The 16,985-nt window shown below is 39.1% G+C and overlaps 1 protein-coding gene across 2 annotated transcripts in view; it reads right to left on the bottom strand.

Annotated features, from left to right (window-relative positions):
• LOC113853730 (alpha-N-acetylglucosaminidase) overlaps nucleotides 1–16,985 on the bottom strand; it is a 70,528-nt gene that overhangs the window by 17,943 nt on the left and 35,600 nt on the right. The window contains exons 11-14 of one of the 2 annotated variants that reach the window (XM_027484301.1): nucleotides 10,728–10,778; nucleotides 5,061–5,170; nucleotides 4,859–4,961; nucleotides 4,491–4,589 (exon numbers count right to left, since the gene is read on the bottom strand). In XM_027484301.1, coding sequence (XP_027340102.1) covers nucleotides 4,491–4,589; nucleotides 4,859–4,961; nucleotides 5,061–5,170; nucleotides 10,728–10,778 — 363 coding nt within the window. The remainder of the gene's footprint in view (nucleotides 1–4,490; nucleotides 4,590–4,858; nucleotides 4,962–5,060; nucleotides 5,171–10,727; nucleotides 10,779–16,985) is intronic. The other variant, XM_027484302.1, reaches the window with a different exon arrangement.

Raw genomic sequence — 16,985 nt, 5'->3', positions numbered from 1 at the left:
GCCATAGTGTCTAGCTGATAGCTTGTGAAAGGATGTGTTTGCCAAGGAATATTGCTTGTAGGGTTGAATCTCCAAGTACCCCAAATCACCACAATATACTCTGTCTAACCTCTTCCTATCTGCATACATCTCCATTCTCTCTTGAGCCCTGTAGAGGTTTTCCTGCAGCAATTTTCCAATCTGTTTTTTGGTCTTCACAGTGTAATCTACAACCTCAATTAGAGTTTCTCCATTGTCTATCAAATTAGGAATTGTAGGAACATAGCCATATAAGGCCTCAAAGGGTGTCATTTGAGTGGCTGTGTGAAACTTGGTATTGTATCATAACTCTACCATTGCCAAGTGATTTGTCCACTGTTCGGGCACGCTTCCTGTAGCACATCTCCAGTAGGCCTCTAGAGACTTGTTAAGGTTTTCCGTCTGTCCGTCAATTTGTGGATGGAAGGCTGTGGATTTTAACAAATTAACACCTTATGATTGCATCAACCCTGTTCAGAAAGTGCTTAGAAAAATGGTATCTCTATCTGAGATGATTTTCTCTGGCCAACCATGTAACTTTACAACAGTGTTCATGAATAATTTATACTTTTGCTGCACTGAATGGATGTCCAAAGGCTATGAAATGAGCATACTTAGTTAGCCTATCTATGACCACCAGTATGACACTCATCCCATAAGACTTAGGCAGACCTGTGATAAAGTCCATAGCAATTGACTTCCATGCTCTATCAGGTATAGGCAAAGGTTGGAGAAGTCCTATAAGTAACTGATTCACCGATTTAAATCTTTGGCAAGTGACATATTCCCTAATCCATCTGTTTACATCCTTTTGTAATCCTTTCCAAAAAAACTGGTCTTTAATCCTTCGATAAGTGAGTTTAGTTCCAGAGTGTCCTCCAATGGGTGAACCATGAAAATGACTTAAAATTTTGTTTTGTAAGTCCATTTGAGCAGCTATGACCACTTTACCTTTTCTTTTCAACAAGGTACCCATCAAAATTGTAGTGTTTATGAGGCTGTTGTGCCAGCCTTATTTTATCTACCAATTTCTGCAGTTTTGGATCTGCCTTCCAAGACTCAGTGGCATCAGTCATTATTTGAGAAGAAAAATGTAGTATTGCAGCTAAACTTCCAGTGTGTTCAACCCTTGACAATGCATCTGCCACCAGATTCTCATTGCCTTTCTTGTATTCTAGGCTAAAATCTAAGCCCATAAGCTTCTCTAATCCCCAATTTTGCATTAGAGTGGTTGGAGGCTGCAATAATAGGTGCTGAAGAGCTTTTTGATCAGTCTTGATGAAATGCTGTCCCCATAAGTAGTGCTACCATTTTTTGACTGCAAACAAAACTGCATAGAGCTCCTTCTCATAGGCGGAAAGCAACTAGTACTTAGGTCCCATAGCCTTGCTGATGTAAGCAATAGGGTGCCCATTTTGCAGTATAACAGCCCCAATTCCTCCTCCATATGCATCTGTCTCAATGGTGAAGAATTGTTTGAAGTTTGGTAACCTCAGTACTGGTGCAGACATGAGTGCCTCCTTAAGCTTCTAAAATACAGCTCAAGTGTCTTCATTCCACTTGAACTCTTTCTCTCTTTGAAGTAACTCTGTTAGTGGGGCTGCAATCTTTCCATAATTCAAAATGAACCTTCGGTAATATCCTGAGAGCCCTAAAAACCCTCTTAGCCTCTTAGTTCTTTCACCGTTGTTGGTGTTGGCCATTGTTGAATTGCTGAAATCTTATCGTTGTTTGGTTGCACCCCTTGGACGGAAATCACATGGCTTAAATACTCTATTTTCTTCTTTCCAAAACTACATTTCTTATAGTTGACAGCCAAGCCATTCTCCTCTAAAATCTGCAGTGTAGCTGTCAAGCATTCCAAATGATTATTCCAAGTCTTTGTATAGACGAGAATGTAATCAAAGAAGACTAAGATAAACTTCCTTAAATAGCTTCTAAAGATATTATTCATGAGTGATTGAAATGTGGCAGGAGCATTACATAGGCCAAAGGGCAAGACAACCCACTCATAATGCCTATTGTGTGTTCTAAAGGTTGTTTATGTATATCTTCCTCTACCATTCTTACTTGGTTATACCTACTTCTGAGATCCAGTTTGGGAAAGTAACATGCCTCATGCAATTCGTCTAGCAAATTCTCTATTAGTGACATAGGAAACTTATTTTTTATGGTGAATGCATTGAGTTTTCTGAAATCTGTGCAACACCTCCAAGAGCCATCTTTCTTTTTGACCAGCACCAAAGGAGAAGCATAAGAACTAGCACTTTCCCTTATAAATCCAGTTGCCAATAATCCCTGCCCTTGTCATTCAATTTCCTCTTTTTGAACATGTGGGTATCTATAAGGTTTTGAGCAAACTGGTGTCTCATTTATCAAATTGATCCTGTGATCACATTTCCTCTTAGGCAGCAGTTCTGTAGGTTCTACAAATAACTGTTGAAATTGCTGCAGAATTGTTGTGAGGTCTTGTTGTTCTGTTGTTAATGCCTCCTGGTCCCTTGCATCAGCAAAACTAAGAAAAATTGAACCGTGGAATGCAAGTAACATGCAAGTACCCTGTACCAGTTTCAGTTTCCCAGTCAATTCTTGAACCTCTGAACAAGGTTGCTCTCCTTGTAATGTCACCACCTGGCCGTGATGATTAAATCTCATGGTAAGAGTAGCACAATTCCAATAAATTTCTCCAATTGTCCTGAACCATTGCATGCCCAGGATGATCCCAAATGTGCTGCTAGGTAACACTAAGAAATATGCTTCAAATGTATGAACACCGAATCCCCACGTTATCTGCTCACACTTCCTAGTGATTAGTAACTTTTTATCTGAAGCAACCATTACTGAAAAATCCTTGATAAGATGTGTTTTCAACCCAAGCAACTTTACCCGCTTGTCACTAATAAAATTATGAGTACTTCCTATATCCATTAGAAAAGGCATGCGCTGCTTCTTGATTAAGCCTTTAAGCTGCAATGTATTACGACCTGCTATGCCTTGTAGAGCATTGAGGGAAATATGCACATCTTCATCTTGAATCATGGCTAGGCTACTATCGACTAATGCTTGTTCCTCCTCACAATCAGTTGCTTGCATTATATCATCATCTATTTCTTCTTGAGCAGTGAAAATTGCATTCAGTTTATCCCATACTTTACATTCATCCTATGGTTTTTATCCCATTTATCACCACCAAATCTACACAATCCCTTAGCAATTCTTTCACTAACTTCCTTCCGAGAGAAAGAAGTTAAAGTGGGTACCTTAGAATCTGCAGTTGCTGGAGAAGAATTGGAAGCTAGAGAATGATGCTGTTGCAGACTTGTGATGGAATGGCCCTCTGTGAACTAGCAGGTTTTGACAAAGACCTCGTGTACCATGATTGTGTTTCAAGACTTCCAAACCTTCTCTGTTGCATCTTCTATTCCATTTCGTTGAGGATTTCTTCTTGGTGTCTTGCAATATACACAGCTTCTGGCAAAGACTGTGGTTTGTGAACCCGTACTGATTTTTCCAACTCAATTTTCAATCCAGACAAAAAGAAACTTAATGCTATGGATTTTGAGACAGCTACATGTGCCAAGAGAGAATCAAAAGCTTCCAAATATTCAACCAAATCTCCTTCTTGTTCAATCTGGATAACTCGGCAATAGGATCATCAAATGCACTGTCATCAAACCGATATGCCACATCATTTAGAATTTGTTCCCAAGATTTATCCTTGAAGCTAGCTTGCTGCATGTAATGTTGTTGCTATGGGAAGGCTTTGCCATACATGGATAGGAGCAGTAATTGTCCACGTTGAACCTCTAGTGTAGCCTCTAATTTGAAAAACTGTTCAGCCTTTGCCCTCCAATCACGAAAATTGGTACCATTGAATGTAGAAAACTGAATTTGCGCACGTCCAATTGCAGATTGACCGGAATCTGGTGTTTGTCCAATGTCTTCATCGTTTGTTATGATGTTCTTGCCGCCGTTCAATGATGCTATGGAGGAAACAAGACTCTCTATCGCTTTTTGCAATGAATCCAATGTCTTCCTTATTGAATCTTATGCGTTTGAGAATGTTGTCTCAAAAGACTCCATGCTGGTTTCGAGTTCCTTCGTGGTCACCATTGTCCCCAAACATCACGAGCTAACTGATACCAATGTCAGGTTTGGATGGATCCCAACCTTGAATGCACACATTCACTCACAATTTCTTAGGAATTGTAGAGGAAACGAATAAGGGAATTCTCATTGATAGATTCAATTCTGTACAAATGATCTTATTAATAATCCTAGCTTCCAATGATAATAACCATTTTTCGCGCTAAAACCAGGATTGTTTGCTCTTTAAAAAATATTAACAACTAATAATAGAATTAATCCTATTTTAATCCTCCTAACTTTCAATTATTACATTTTCTCTCAAGAAAATTCAAACAAATCAACTGTAAATAAACTACAAATAGAAAGCATATGAACAACGTTACCAGAACTTTAACTTTCTCATCACGAAATGCCATTTCAGACATCAACTCATAAACAATAGGGTTTTGCTCTATTCCTTCCATGCACATACCAACACCTACCTGCAGATAACATTAGTATGACATTTAAAATTCCAAAGTTCAAAGATCATCAATAAGTATTTTTCAGCTTAAATTGGAAAAGACTTTATGCCAAGTCAATAAAATGACAAATAGATATTACATTAGTCATGTGATATGCATGTCAAAAGATGGGTTTTCTCAGCACTGCTTGTGCCATTTTTAGGCTTGAAACAAGTAGAAATTCATGAATTATTGTTGATATCATAATCAACATTATGTTCATGAGACAGAAGAAATATTGGCAGTACCATTGTTGAGTTTTCACTGACACGAGCATCAACAGGCCCTGAAGAAATTGCATCCAGTGTACCATACATTTCAATATTGCCACCAAAATTATGTAGCATGCACCTGGAGCACAGTAACATTGAGAATGCCTTTACAATGATGTTTAGAAAATCATAATTTTGCATAGAAAGTAGTAACATGAGCTACCAAAGAGCTAATTACCAGATATAAGGAGTACCATAAAACTGAAAGGAAGTTTTCCATATTGGTTTTACATCAGCAAATAGATCAAGAATAATCATCTTCCCAAGTGGAACAGAATGTAAAAGTGCCTGCAAACAGTATCATGCACGGTAAAATAATTGGAAGCAGCTGCATTGGCATAAATAACATCACCATGTAAACTGCTGCAAGAGAAAAGATGCAAAACAAAGATTAATAATGCATGAAGAGTGTGTTAGATGAGTATCAAGTTTTGGGTCCTAATACTACTAGCACATTGGAATAAGAAATCAATGATTGTTCTGCCTAATTGCTTTAGTAACTGCTGAAAATGATCATGTCATTCTGAAATTTCATAACACCATCAGAGAAACCTCCACCATCTAAACTCATCCTACTAATCTATAGTTTGTAAAGTCCTCTAATGTGTAACTTAGTTTTATGATAACAAAGTTTCTGATATTTTCTGATAGAGGGTATCTTTCTAATCTTCTGAGACCTATACTATACTACTAACAATTTCTGAGTGTTCCCATATTAAAGATCAGAAGATCGAATCAACATGAGATTATACGGAAAAACATGATCTGCGGAACACATCATGAAGTACACCTGTATAATCTTGGTTTTTTCCTAACCAACTCCACCTTCAAACTCTAGCATTGCATGACTATATTTTAATAAACAAAAGAAAAATGAATTATTCCTTCTGTTGAGAGAGAAAATATTGAATCCGTGTTTTGGGCACGGCAGAGTTATTTCAATTTATAGAGAAGAGTACATAATTACAAAATATACAGTTACTATATTTACAAGATTCTAATAGATTCTAACACTCCCCCTCAAGCTGGAGCATATAGGTCATATCCACCAAGCTTGTTACATATGTAGTTAATCCGAGGACCCCTTAGTGACTTAGTAAATATGTCTGCTAGTTGGTCATGGGAATGGACAAAACTAGTAGATGTTTCTCCGGACATAACTTTCTCTCTAACAAAGTGACAATCAATTTCAATGTGCTTTGTCCTCTCATGGAATACTGGATTTGAGGCAATATGCATAGCGGCTTGATTATCACATATAAGTGAGCAACAAAGCAATGCAATTGCTCCATGTAGACTTCCTCGAGCAAATCACCATGTAAGAAAACATTTTTGATATCCAGCTGATAGAGAAGTCAATGACGTATGGCAGCAATGGACAGGAATAGTGGCACAGAGAGCAATTTGGCCACGGGAGAGAAGGTGTCGCCATAATCCAACCCAAAGATTTGAGTATAGCCTTTGGGGATGAGATGGGCCTTAAGCCGGTCAAACTTGCCGTTTGGACCAACCTTGACTGTATACACCCATTGACAACCAACAACTGACTTCCCTGGTAGTAGAGGAATGACGTCCCAAATCCCACTGTTCTGTAATGCACACATCTCGCCTAGCATAGCTTGTTTCCATCCGGGATGGGAAAATGCATCACCTGCACTCTTAGGAATAGAAACAAAGGACAAGAAAGAAAAGCAAGAATAATAGGATGGAGAAAGACAATGATAACTTAAAGAAATATAATAAGGAGAAGGATTATGAGTAGAACGTATAACTTTTCGAATGGCAATGGAAATGTCAAGTTCAGAGGGTGGGACCGGAAGATAAGGCGAAAGAGGTGGCTCCAAAGGTGAGTCCATGGTGTTGTTAGTGCTCAGTGACTCCAATATAGGACGAGTACGACACTGATATACCTGCAAAGGTGGAGGAGATGGGTGTGGAAGGGATGGAGATGCCTCTAGAGGACAGAAAAGGATTGAACTAGGGGCAGTCGTGGACGGGAAAGACTTAAGTGTAGATGTTCTAAGTTCAAAAAATGGAATGGACTCGAAGAAAGTAACATCAGCATAAATGAAATACCTGAGAAGAGTAGGAGAATAACACTTGTACCCTTTTTGAGATTGTGGGTACCAGAGAAAAACATACTTATGAGACCGAGGAGAGAGCTTGTCAATGCCAAGACCAAGGGCATGAGCAAAACATGTAGAACCAAAGACCCGAGGTGGTAAAAGATGAAGAGAGTGGTGAAGGTATAGAACTTGATGAGAGATTTTACCTTATAAAACAGAGGAAGGCATACAGTTGATGAGATAACATGCAGTAAGTACCGCATCACCCCAAAATTGATGAGGAACATGAGAGTAGAGAAGAAGAGTCTGGATGGTGTCAAGTAGATGCCTATTTTTGCGTTCTGCAATTCCATTCTATTGGGGGGTATGAGGACACGATGTTTGATGTAACACACCAGGTGATGCCATAAAGGTCTGAAACTGAGTAGACAAATATTCACGTGCATTATAACTTTGTAAAGTGCGAATAAGGATACCAAATTGATTTTTTATTTCATAAAAAAAAGACTAAAAATTGAAAAAATTTCTGAACGTTCTTTCATTAAGTATAACCAAGTACAACAGAAAAAATCGTCAATAAAAGTAACAAAATACCTAGACCCTAATGTAGAGGAAATACAACTTGGACCCCAAACATCTGAATGAACTAAAGCAAAAGGAGACAAAGCCCGACTTATAGTGCGACTAAAAAAAGAATTAAGAACATGTTTGGCTAATTGACATGACTCACAAGACAAAGACTCTAACTTAGAAAGACTAGGGTATAGCTGTTTCAACTTATCAAGACCTGGATGTCCTAATCGAGCATGAATCAGAAGTGGAGACGTTGCTGCCAAACCAACAAGAGAGAGCTTGTTGAGCTGATAGAGGCCATGGGACTCACATTCGGAGCCAATTGTCCTCCCTGTAATCCGGTCCTGCAAGGAAACAGAATTTTTAGTAAAAGAGATGACACAATCAAAAGACCGGATAAGTTGACTAATGGACAATAAATTAAAGGGAGCCCCGGGGACATAAAGGACATTGTTAATAGAAAGAGAAGGAAGAGGATGAACAATACCAACAACTTGGGACTAAGTTTGAGAGCCATTTGCCATGGTAACAGAAGGTAAATAACCAAAAGTAAAAAGAGAAGAAAAAAGGGATGTATTACCAGTGATGCGATCGGTGGCCCTAGAGTCAAGGACCCAAGGATGAGTGCGAGAGACCAATTGATGAGGACATGGTTAAGGACAAGAGGAACAACGCACTTGAAGGACTTGGGAGACCTATGATTAGAGCAAGAACTAAGAAGGCTAAGGAGACTCTAAATCAAGTGGTAGCAACAATTCTTGAAGTTGCCCCTAAATTGGAGGACTTAGAGCCTAAATTTGTTCATTGCATTATTCCAATTAAAGATCCTTAATGCAAGAAGGGCTGCTATTATTTTTATTTTATTTTTTTAGGGTTTTAAAAGCATTGTATGCTACTAAATAAAGTTTGTCATAAGTTTAAGTGGGCTGCCGTATGGGCATACGAATTTAGCCTAATAAATTTTAGTTATTGTTATTTCTTTTATTTTCATTATGTTTTAATTGGCTAGCTGGCCCATAATAACTTTTAGAGTTTTGTAGCTGCTAAGTGACAGCCCCTATATGTATTCACATTTACATCAATGAAAGTAGATTTGGATTATCAAACAAAACATTGTGTGAGAGTGATTCTCCTGGGTTCTTGGCTGAACCAAGTCTGAGACTTACAAGGGCTTTCCACCTCCCTTGTAGCGTTTTTGTGGCTTATCTTTCTTCCTGAAATTGGCGCCACCCATTATCACCACCACGTTTCTCTTGAAATCCTAAATTTCCCAATTTTCGTCCAAAACAAGTCTTGTTCATAACTTCCGTTCTACAAATCCTTTTTCAATGATTCTTGAGTCAAAATTGCTTCCCAGAACGTGAGAATTCACCTCGTTTTGGTCTCGTTCAATTTCGAGTTCTATAACTTGAGATATAGTTCCGAGTTCGTAAATGACGTTCTCCAACCCTTGTGCGTTTTTTTATCTAAGAAAGGTCCTCTTCCAGAATTCCAGCAAGGGGATTCCTATCACCAATGAAGGAATTATCATTCTGTGCAACAACAGCAGTGGAATCGGAGGCTTGACGATCGTCATACCATTTTAGGAAATCGTCATCGAAAGGTGATGGATGTGGATCCGGAGCCAATGACAGCGCAGAAGTGGATGAAGGAGACACAAAACCTTGGGCCACCTGAGCAATGCGAGGAAGTCAACCATGTAAAGTCCAGCACTTATCAATTGTGTGTCCTGGTCAATGGCAATGATCACACCAAGTACGTCCTTTGCCACCCTTCCGCTATGGAGGTCAGTTGATGTCGCGAGAAACCAAAGTCAAAGAGTCAATAGGAGTGGGAAGCAAAGGCTGAGAGGAGGATTTGGGGGGCACAAGAAGGAGGGTCGCCTAGGTACTGTCCATAGTAGCTTCTGTGAGGCTCCCCAGGATCTGATCACGAACATGAGAATATTTTGGGGGCAGACCGTATAGAGCCAAGAACATGAAAAACTTCTTGTGATTGTCAAGTTCTGCATCTGGAGTGGCAGCGAGAGGAAGCTATTCATTGAACTCACAAAGAGGGCTTGATACCGAGCCAAGATAGGTCGACATAGAATCCTTAATCGAATGGGCACTAAGGACAGTCATGAGGTCTTCACAAACTTGATAGAGTCGTCGAGAATTGTTTGTAAAGAGTTGTTGAGCTTGTGTCCAAACAGCTTTGCAGGTTTTGTGAGTGCGAAAGACATCACGAAGAGATGGGTGAATGGTGGCCCAGATACAGCACAGTTGAGCGTCAACCTTTTTCCACAGAGGACGGTTGGCATCCGAGACATCGTCTGCTGCTTAGATGAGATATGTCTCATAACCCTGTCCAACAAGCCAAAGTTCAATGTGAGAAGCCCAGGAGAAGTAGTGCTTACCGTCCAACTGCTCAGAAGAGAGAGGTGTAGTGACATGGTTAGTAAAAATCTGGGTGTTGGCTTTCGGAGTGCTAGAGGCAGCCATTGATCAGCGAGAAGAGAGAGAAAATGCCCAAACAGCAGCGAAAAAGAGCAAAATAAGGGCGAATAAATGTCCAAACAGCTAACTGAGACTGGATACAGGTAGAGTAGAGAGGGGCGAGCAAACCCCAGTCGATGGTGTCAAGAAAGGACGCCAGACGCACCGTCACGCGCGGAGAGAGAAGGCGGCACGTGAGAAAACTGACTGAGAGGGCGGCACGTGAGAGCTTTGATGAAGGCGCGGTCAGTGGGGTTTGGCCAATCTGACAAGGGCAACCACAACAGCGGGGTTTCCGTAGTGATTGGAAGTCAGACGGCGGCAGCGGCGGCAATGCCAGAACAGTGGCGGCGGGGCCCAAAAAAAGGGCATCGGTGAACAATGGGTTCACCGGGAAAAAAGAAAGGGATTAGGGTTGTCTCTCTAGGCTTTGGATACCATGTTGAGAGAGAAAATATTGAATCCATGTTTTTAGGGCATAGCGGAGTTATTCCAATTTATAGAGAAGAGTACATAATTATAAAATATACAGTTACTGTATTTACAAGATTATAAAAGATTCTAACACCTATGAAACTACGATCAAGAATTTTGCAAGACAACTATTTTCGGCCAATTTGAGGCTTCACAAATGAATTGCATACGCAACAAAAGGATCAAGTGTTTGGAAAAGGAGGGGGGGGGGCTCAAGAAGATAGAAGATATCTGGTTAGTTTTAGAATTCCATACTTCCATTTGAGGCGGCTTCCAAAATGATGAGTCAGAGTAGAAGAGCCAGCCCTGCAAATTCATTTATATTTGTCAGATACAAATCACTGTCTAATGGCATGAGAATATTTGTGAAATGAAATGGAAAAAGAGGATAATTGTAACTCTTCAATAATGCAAAGGAACTTGAAGATAAAAGAATCCACAACACAAAAAAAAAAAACAAAGAAATAAATACGATCATACAATCATCTGACTATGTTGAAAACTAAGTGCATCATGTATATGATTGGTGTCCAGAGTATTTATGTCCTCTGTAGTCTGTACTATATTTGTACTGTACCAGCTAGTACTAATCACCTAATTAACTGAATATATATACAGAGACCTGCACTGACATTGAGTACAGCTCTCCGACATGTCTTTCTAGATTACAAGGCTGGAAATATAAATCTACATTGAGAAAGTGAAAAAAGAACAAGGGTTAAGGAAATTTATAAATCAATGAAATTATCCACAACTCGAAGACCTTATCTAGTAAAGCATGCATTAAATAGCATATTTTACATATGATTATATTAGAATAGGCACATGTCAATGTCTGTCAGATAGCTGTTACTGTAATTACAAATTTGATTTGCATTTATCACTTATTCCTTTGTACTCTAATATGTAACTATAAATAATAATACATACACATGTACTGATCAATTGATTTTGATGCATATTATTTAATTTATGCATGGCCTAATTGAAATAAATTGTGTTTAAATTTGAAGAATTAGCTAGGATTTAAATTGATAGGCTCCATTGGGTTTATAAGCTAATTTTGGTTAATTTTTGGATCATGACCTGCTCTTGACCTTTGTTCTTTGTGCAGGGAACATCTTGCTCAATACTCCATGGTCAAAGGAAAACTTAGACAATACTTACAGTAGACAAGTTCTAGAGCCAGAACAACCTTTTTAACATATAAAATTGGGCATAAAGATGAAACACAACCTCTGCCTTGGCAGCTTGATCTATACCATCCTGCAGAACCTGAATCTGCAACTCATGATGCAAAAGCTCAACAAGAAAATTCATCTCAAATGGACACATTGTGTAAAAATGAACTAGGACGGTAGAGGAAAGCTGGGATATTTGATTAGAGAAGTAAAGAAACCAGAAAACGTTGACCAATCATGGGCAAAATGGAAGGCTGAAAATTCCCTCGTAATGTCATGGTTGATCTGTTGATATGTAAATATAGTAACTAGGCATGATTGATGTGTAATTGTAGTAATTAAGCCAGTAAAATAGCGTAATTACAGCATGATATCAGGATTACTTTTATTAATGTCATAATTTGTAATTAATGTAGATTCCCTTATACATGTACAAATTCAGATCCTTGGGTCATATGCAATACACAAAAAAACAAACTCAAGCATCAAATTTTATATGTTATCAGTTTTTGGTTTCGATCTGACATATGTTTTTCGGTTGCTACAGTAACTGTGCCCTTAACCGGCCACAATCTCCGCCGCCGTTGACTTTTCCCGCTATCTAACGCTGCGACTAGGACGGTTTTCTCCCGGTGACCACCATCGACTATTCACCGTCGCCACCCACCACCGCACGCGCCCTCACATGCCGCTGCAGTCTCCACACGTACATTTCACGCGCCACGACATTTCGCCCACGTCATCTCATTTTTTCGACGCTGGTTCTACTTCAGCAACCTTCTCTACCCTTTTTCCATCTTCGACGACCTCCCTGGTACGTTCTTATAACCTTTTTCCTCTCTTCTCCTTATTCCTGCAATGTCCACCTACGAGAGTGCTGCTGCGACCTTCACCACTCTGCCTTTGATACCCTGTGAGGAATTCCTCGAGGCTCCCAATTATTTCTCTTGGGCAGCGGCTGTTGAACTTTGGTTCCAAGGACAAGGCTACTCTGAACATCTCACAACACAAGCTAAGGACATTACTGCGGACAAACGAGACCATTGGAAGCAAGTTGATGCCTCCCTTTGCAGTGTTCTCTGGTTCTCCATTGCTACTTAAAAATCATTCCAACGTTTTCTCTGTTTTTCTATCCTTTGCTTCTGAAATACAAACTCAATTTAACAGTAAATTAAAATCTTATGAATTGACAATGCTCGCAAATACTTGTCTACTACCAGTCTTTCTTGTCTGATCAGGGTATTCTGCATCAGTCCTCATGTGCCCATACACAACAAAATGGTGTTGCTGAATGAAAAAATCATCACTTATTTGAACAGCTCGCACTCTCCTCATCCACTACAAAGTACCACTCCGTTTCTAAGGGGATGTTATCCTTAAAGCAATCCCCACTTGCTTGGTTCAGCCACTTTAGTGCTGTCTTACAACAGTTTGGCATGACTCGATGTGAGGCTGATCATTCTGTTTTCTTTCTCCATTCTTCAAAGCATACCTATATCTATTTGGTGGTGTATGTGGATGATATTGTCATCACTGGCAGTGATCGCATGGGCACTCAACGCTTCAAACAGCACTTGTCCCTACATTTTCAGACTAAGGATCTCGGTCTTCTCAAATATTTCCTTGGCATTGAAGTTGCCTAATCCTGCTATGGGATTTCTCTCAATCAGCGCAAATATGCCCTTGATATTCTTACTGAAATTGGCATGCTTGACTATCGTCCGACTGATTCCCCTGTGGAACCCAATATCAAGCTCCTTTTGGGTCAAGGGGAGCCTTTGAAAGACCCAGAAAGGTATTGATGCTTTGTTGGTAAACTCAACTATCTCACCATCACTAGACCAGACATCACTTTCGCTGTAAGTGTAGTCAGCCAATTCTTAAATGCTCCCAGTACCAGCCATTGGGATGTTGTTGTTCGCATTCTCAGATACATCAAACGTGCACCAGGCAAAGGGCTACTTTATTAGAATAAGGGAAACTCTACTATTGTTGGCTACTCTGATGCTGATTGGGCTGTATCACCATCAGATAGACGATCTACTTCGGGATACTGTATTTTTACCCCGAACTTAATCTCATGGAAAAGCAAAAAGTAGCACATTGTTGCTAGATCCAGCGCAGAAGCAGAATATCGTGCTATGGCTGTGACCACGCGTGAACTTACCTGACTAAAACAATTACTCCTACAACTTAAAAGTAGGAGAGGTCGATAAGATGAAGTTAATTTGTGACAATCAAGCTGCACTACACATAGCCTCTAATTAGGTTTTTCATGAACGAACCAAGCACATAGAAATCGATTGTCATTTTATTAGAGAAAAGATTCTCGCAGGAGAAATCGAGACAAGCTTTGTTGGCTCCAATGATCAGTTGGCAGATTTGTTTACAAAATCCTTAAGGAGGCCTCAAGTGGAATATATTTGTAACAAGCTTGGTGCATGTGATTTGTATGCCCCAGCTTGAGGGGAAGTGTTGATATATAAATATAGTAATTAGACATGATTGATGTGTAATTATAGTAATTAGATCAGTAAAATAGCGCAATTACAACATGATATCAGGATTACCTTTATTAAGGTAATAATCTGTAAATAATGTAGATTCCCTTGTACATGTATGGGTCATATGCAATACACAGAAAAACAAATTCAAGTATCAGATTCTATATGATTAATTCTGCAGAGCCAGCAATTGGGAAACCTTATTTGCTCTTACCATCAGCCAAGGAAGTGTGGGAAGCTACTAGTGAGTGTTACACCGATTTGAAGAACTTGTCTCATATTTATGACCTGAAGACTTGAGTGTGACAATCCAAACAAGGTGATCAAGATGTTACTACCTACTACAATGTGATGGTGACTCTTTGGTAAGAGTTAGATCAATGTTATGGAGATGATTGGGAAAACCCCATTAATGTAGTATGACTTAAGAGAAGAGAATGATAGTGTATATGTTCCTTGATGAACTGGATCGAAGTCTGGATGAAGTACAGGAAAATATTCTAGCTCAAAAGCCTTTACACTCCATCTGAGAAGTATCTAGAGAAGATAGACATGAGGAAACTAGGAGAAGGATCTAGCCACCTTCCATATAACACCAAGTGCAAGGATCAGCCCTTGTAAAAAAAGAGTTCAATTCTGCAAGAGAACAAAGAAGTCGTCATAGTGTGATCACTGTAGAAAACCGAGGCATACAAGAGACCTGCTGGAGGCTCCATGGAAAACCACCAAACATGAAGAAGAAATATAGAAAGAGCAGCACTATCCAAACCACTTTTGAGGAAATTAAGTAGCCCATCAATAACTAAAACAACTCCTTTCACAAAGGAAGAATTTCAGCATCTACAGAAGCTTTTGTCTCCCAAAATGACAGTTAATTCGTCTAGCTCTTTATCCCAAAAACGTACTTATCACATTGCTACTCTCTGTAGTTCAGAAGAAAGCTCAGAACCTCTTTGGATCATAGATTCCAGAGCTACTGACCATTTGACAGATTGTTCAAACTTTATCTCCTCTCATAGCCCTTGTGCAGCAAATAAAAAAGATCAAAGCTGTAGATGGCTCCTTCTCTGCAATAGAATTGGATCCACATCTTTCTTTGAAACCTAAACTATCATGCTATATTTGATTGCTCTTGCTGCAAATTTCAGGAATTGAATTCAGGGAGGACGAATTGAAATGCTAGAGATTGATGGGCTAAATATATTTGGAAATGAATGTAACTTGAGTGGACAACATCAAAGTAGTGAAATCATGTTTCTAAGGATAGTGAATAGTGAAATCACATTATCGTGGACTATAAGATAGGCCATCCAAGTTTTAATTCTGTGAAACATTTGTTTCCAGAAATTTTCAGAAATAAAATTTTCTTCTTTGAATTGGGAAACTTGTCAATTTGCCAAAAATCATCATTCCCCTCATTTGTCTTAACCGTACTGTTGCAATCCTATATCAGCTACAAATATAGATAAAGTAGAGCTATAAAAGGTTAAACAATCATCATCTTATAAGCTAGCTTTCGAAGGAGGGTTAGGTGAAGGCCCAAATTTAAGATGATATCAAAGCCTACTGAATATCCAAAATTGAGCCACCCTTGACTGTAAAAAAAAACAAATGACCTGGCCCCACGGGTTTTCCCCGTGCAATTAACCTACTCCGGTTGATTTCCAAGTGCAATTTATTTGGCACCGGGGCTTTCCTTGTGCAGTTAAGAAAAATCAGTCCTATAATTTTCACACTCTAGATATCCAATCTTGAGCATGAGAGGGTGTATTAAAATCCCACATCAACTACAGATATGGCCAAAGTAGAGCTTAAAAAAGATAAAGCAATCCTCATCGTACGAGGTAACTTCCAGGATTGAGTTAGCCCAAATTTAAACATACAAAACATCCAGCCCCTTTACCATCATCTGCAGTGATGTTGCACCAGTAGAGTTTATATTTCTAATTTCTTACTTAAAGTAGACTAATTTCCTTTTATCGGAGCAACTCTACCTTTTAATTACTATGTCTATTGTACGATTCAATCATCAAAGAAATAAAATAGGCCTTCCTTCTCCATTCTCGTACAATTTATAACACCTTTTTCTCTTTTCAATCTCTCTTCCCTTTCTCTTATCTTGGATATGTGCTTGATTTTTAATGCTTTATTGGAACTGAATCCACATTTTTCTCTTGATTTGAATTTGATTATACCTGAAATTCAGATTACTCAATGCCTGATTGAGGGTTCTGAATCAACCTAACATTAGAATTGTGAAGTTAATTCAAATCACTGAAACCTATGATAGATAGCCTTAGGAACTCTTCCAATTAATCATTTTTCTAATTTAATTGAATCTTTCTTTTATCTACTATGGTTACATACACAAACCTCGTGGTTGTATCCCTGTGTTACAAACTAGTTGAAAATTTTTATATGGCTGCAGATCATGTACTTTTTATATACAGTATTAGAAGTCTAAGTTCAGATCCTCCTTAGCTAACCTTAGTTTTACCTTTTGCTACTGCCCTCGCCCTCCATAAACACTACCCACACCTCTCTCTGGTCTGGATCTCCACCATCACTGCTCCTTTTGCCAGTGTGCCACTGCAACCAGAGGCAAACTCCAACAAAAGGCTCTCACATGCACTCTACATCATGCACCACCACCCTTTGCCTATGACGTGGTTTCTGGCAAAATAAATCTTGGAAATTGAGGTAGTTGAATCCCATTTTGGTGTTGCCATTCCTCAACATAAGTATGCACTGGATATCCTTGAAGAAACTGAATTGCTCAATTGCTGTCCTTGTGATACTTCTATGGACTCTAATGTCAAGCTTCTTTC

This window comes from Abrus precatorius, unplaced genomic scaffold, assembly GCF_003935025.1.
Source record: "Abrus precatorius isolate BTA unplaced genomic scaffold, Abrus_2018 Scaffold11, whole genome shotgun sequence".
In the NCBI taxonomy this organism is placed as follows: domain Eukaryota; kingdom Viridiplantae; phylum Streptophyta; class Magnoliopsida; order Fabales; family Fabaceae; genus Abrus; species Abrus precatorius.
Note: the sequence above shows the minus strand (reverse complement) of the source record. Positions and strands in the feature narration are given on the sequence as shown.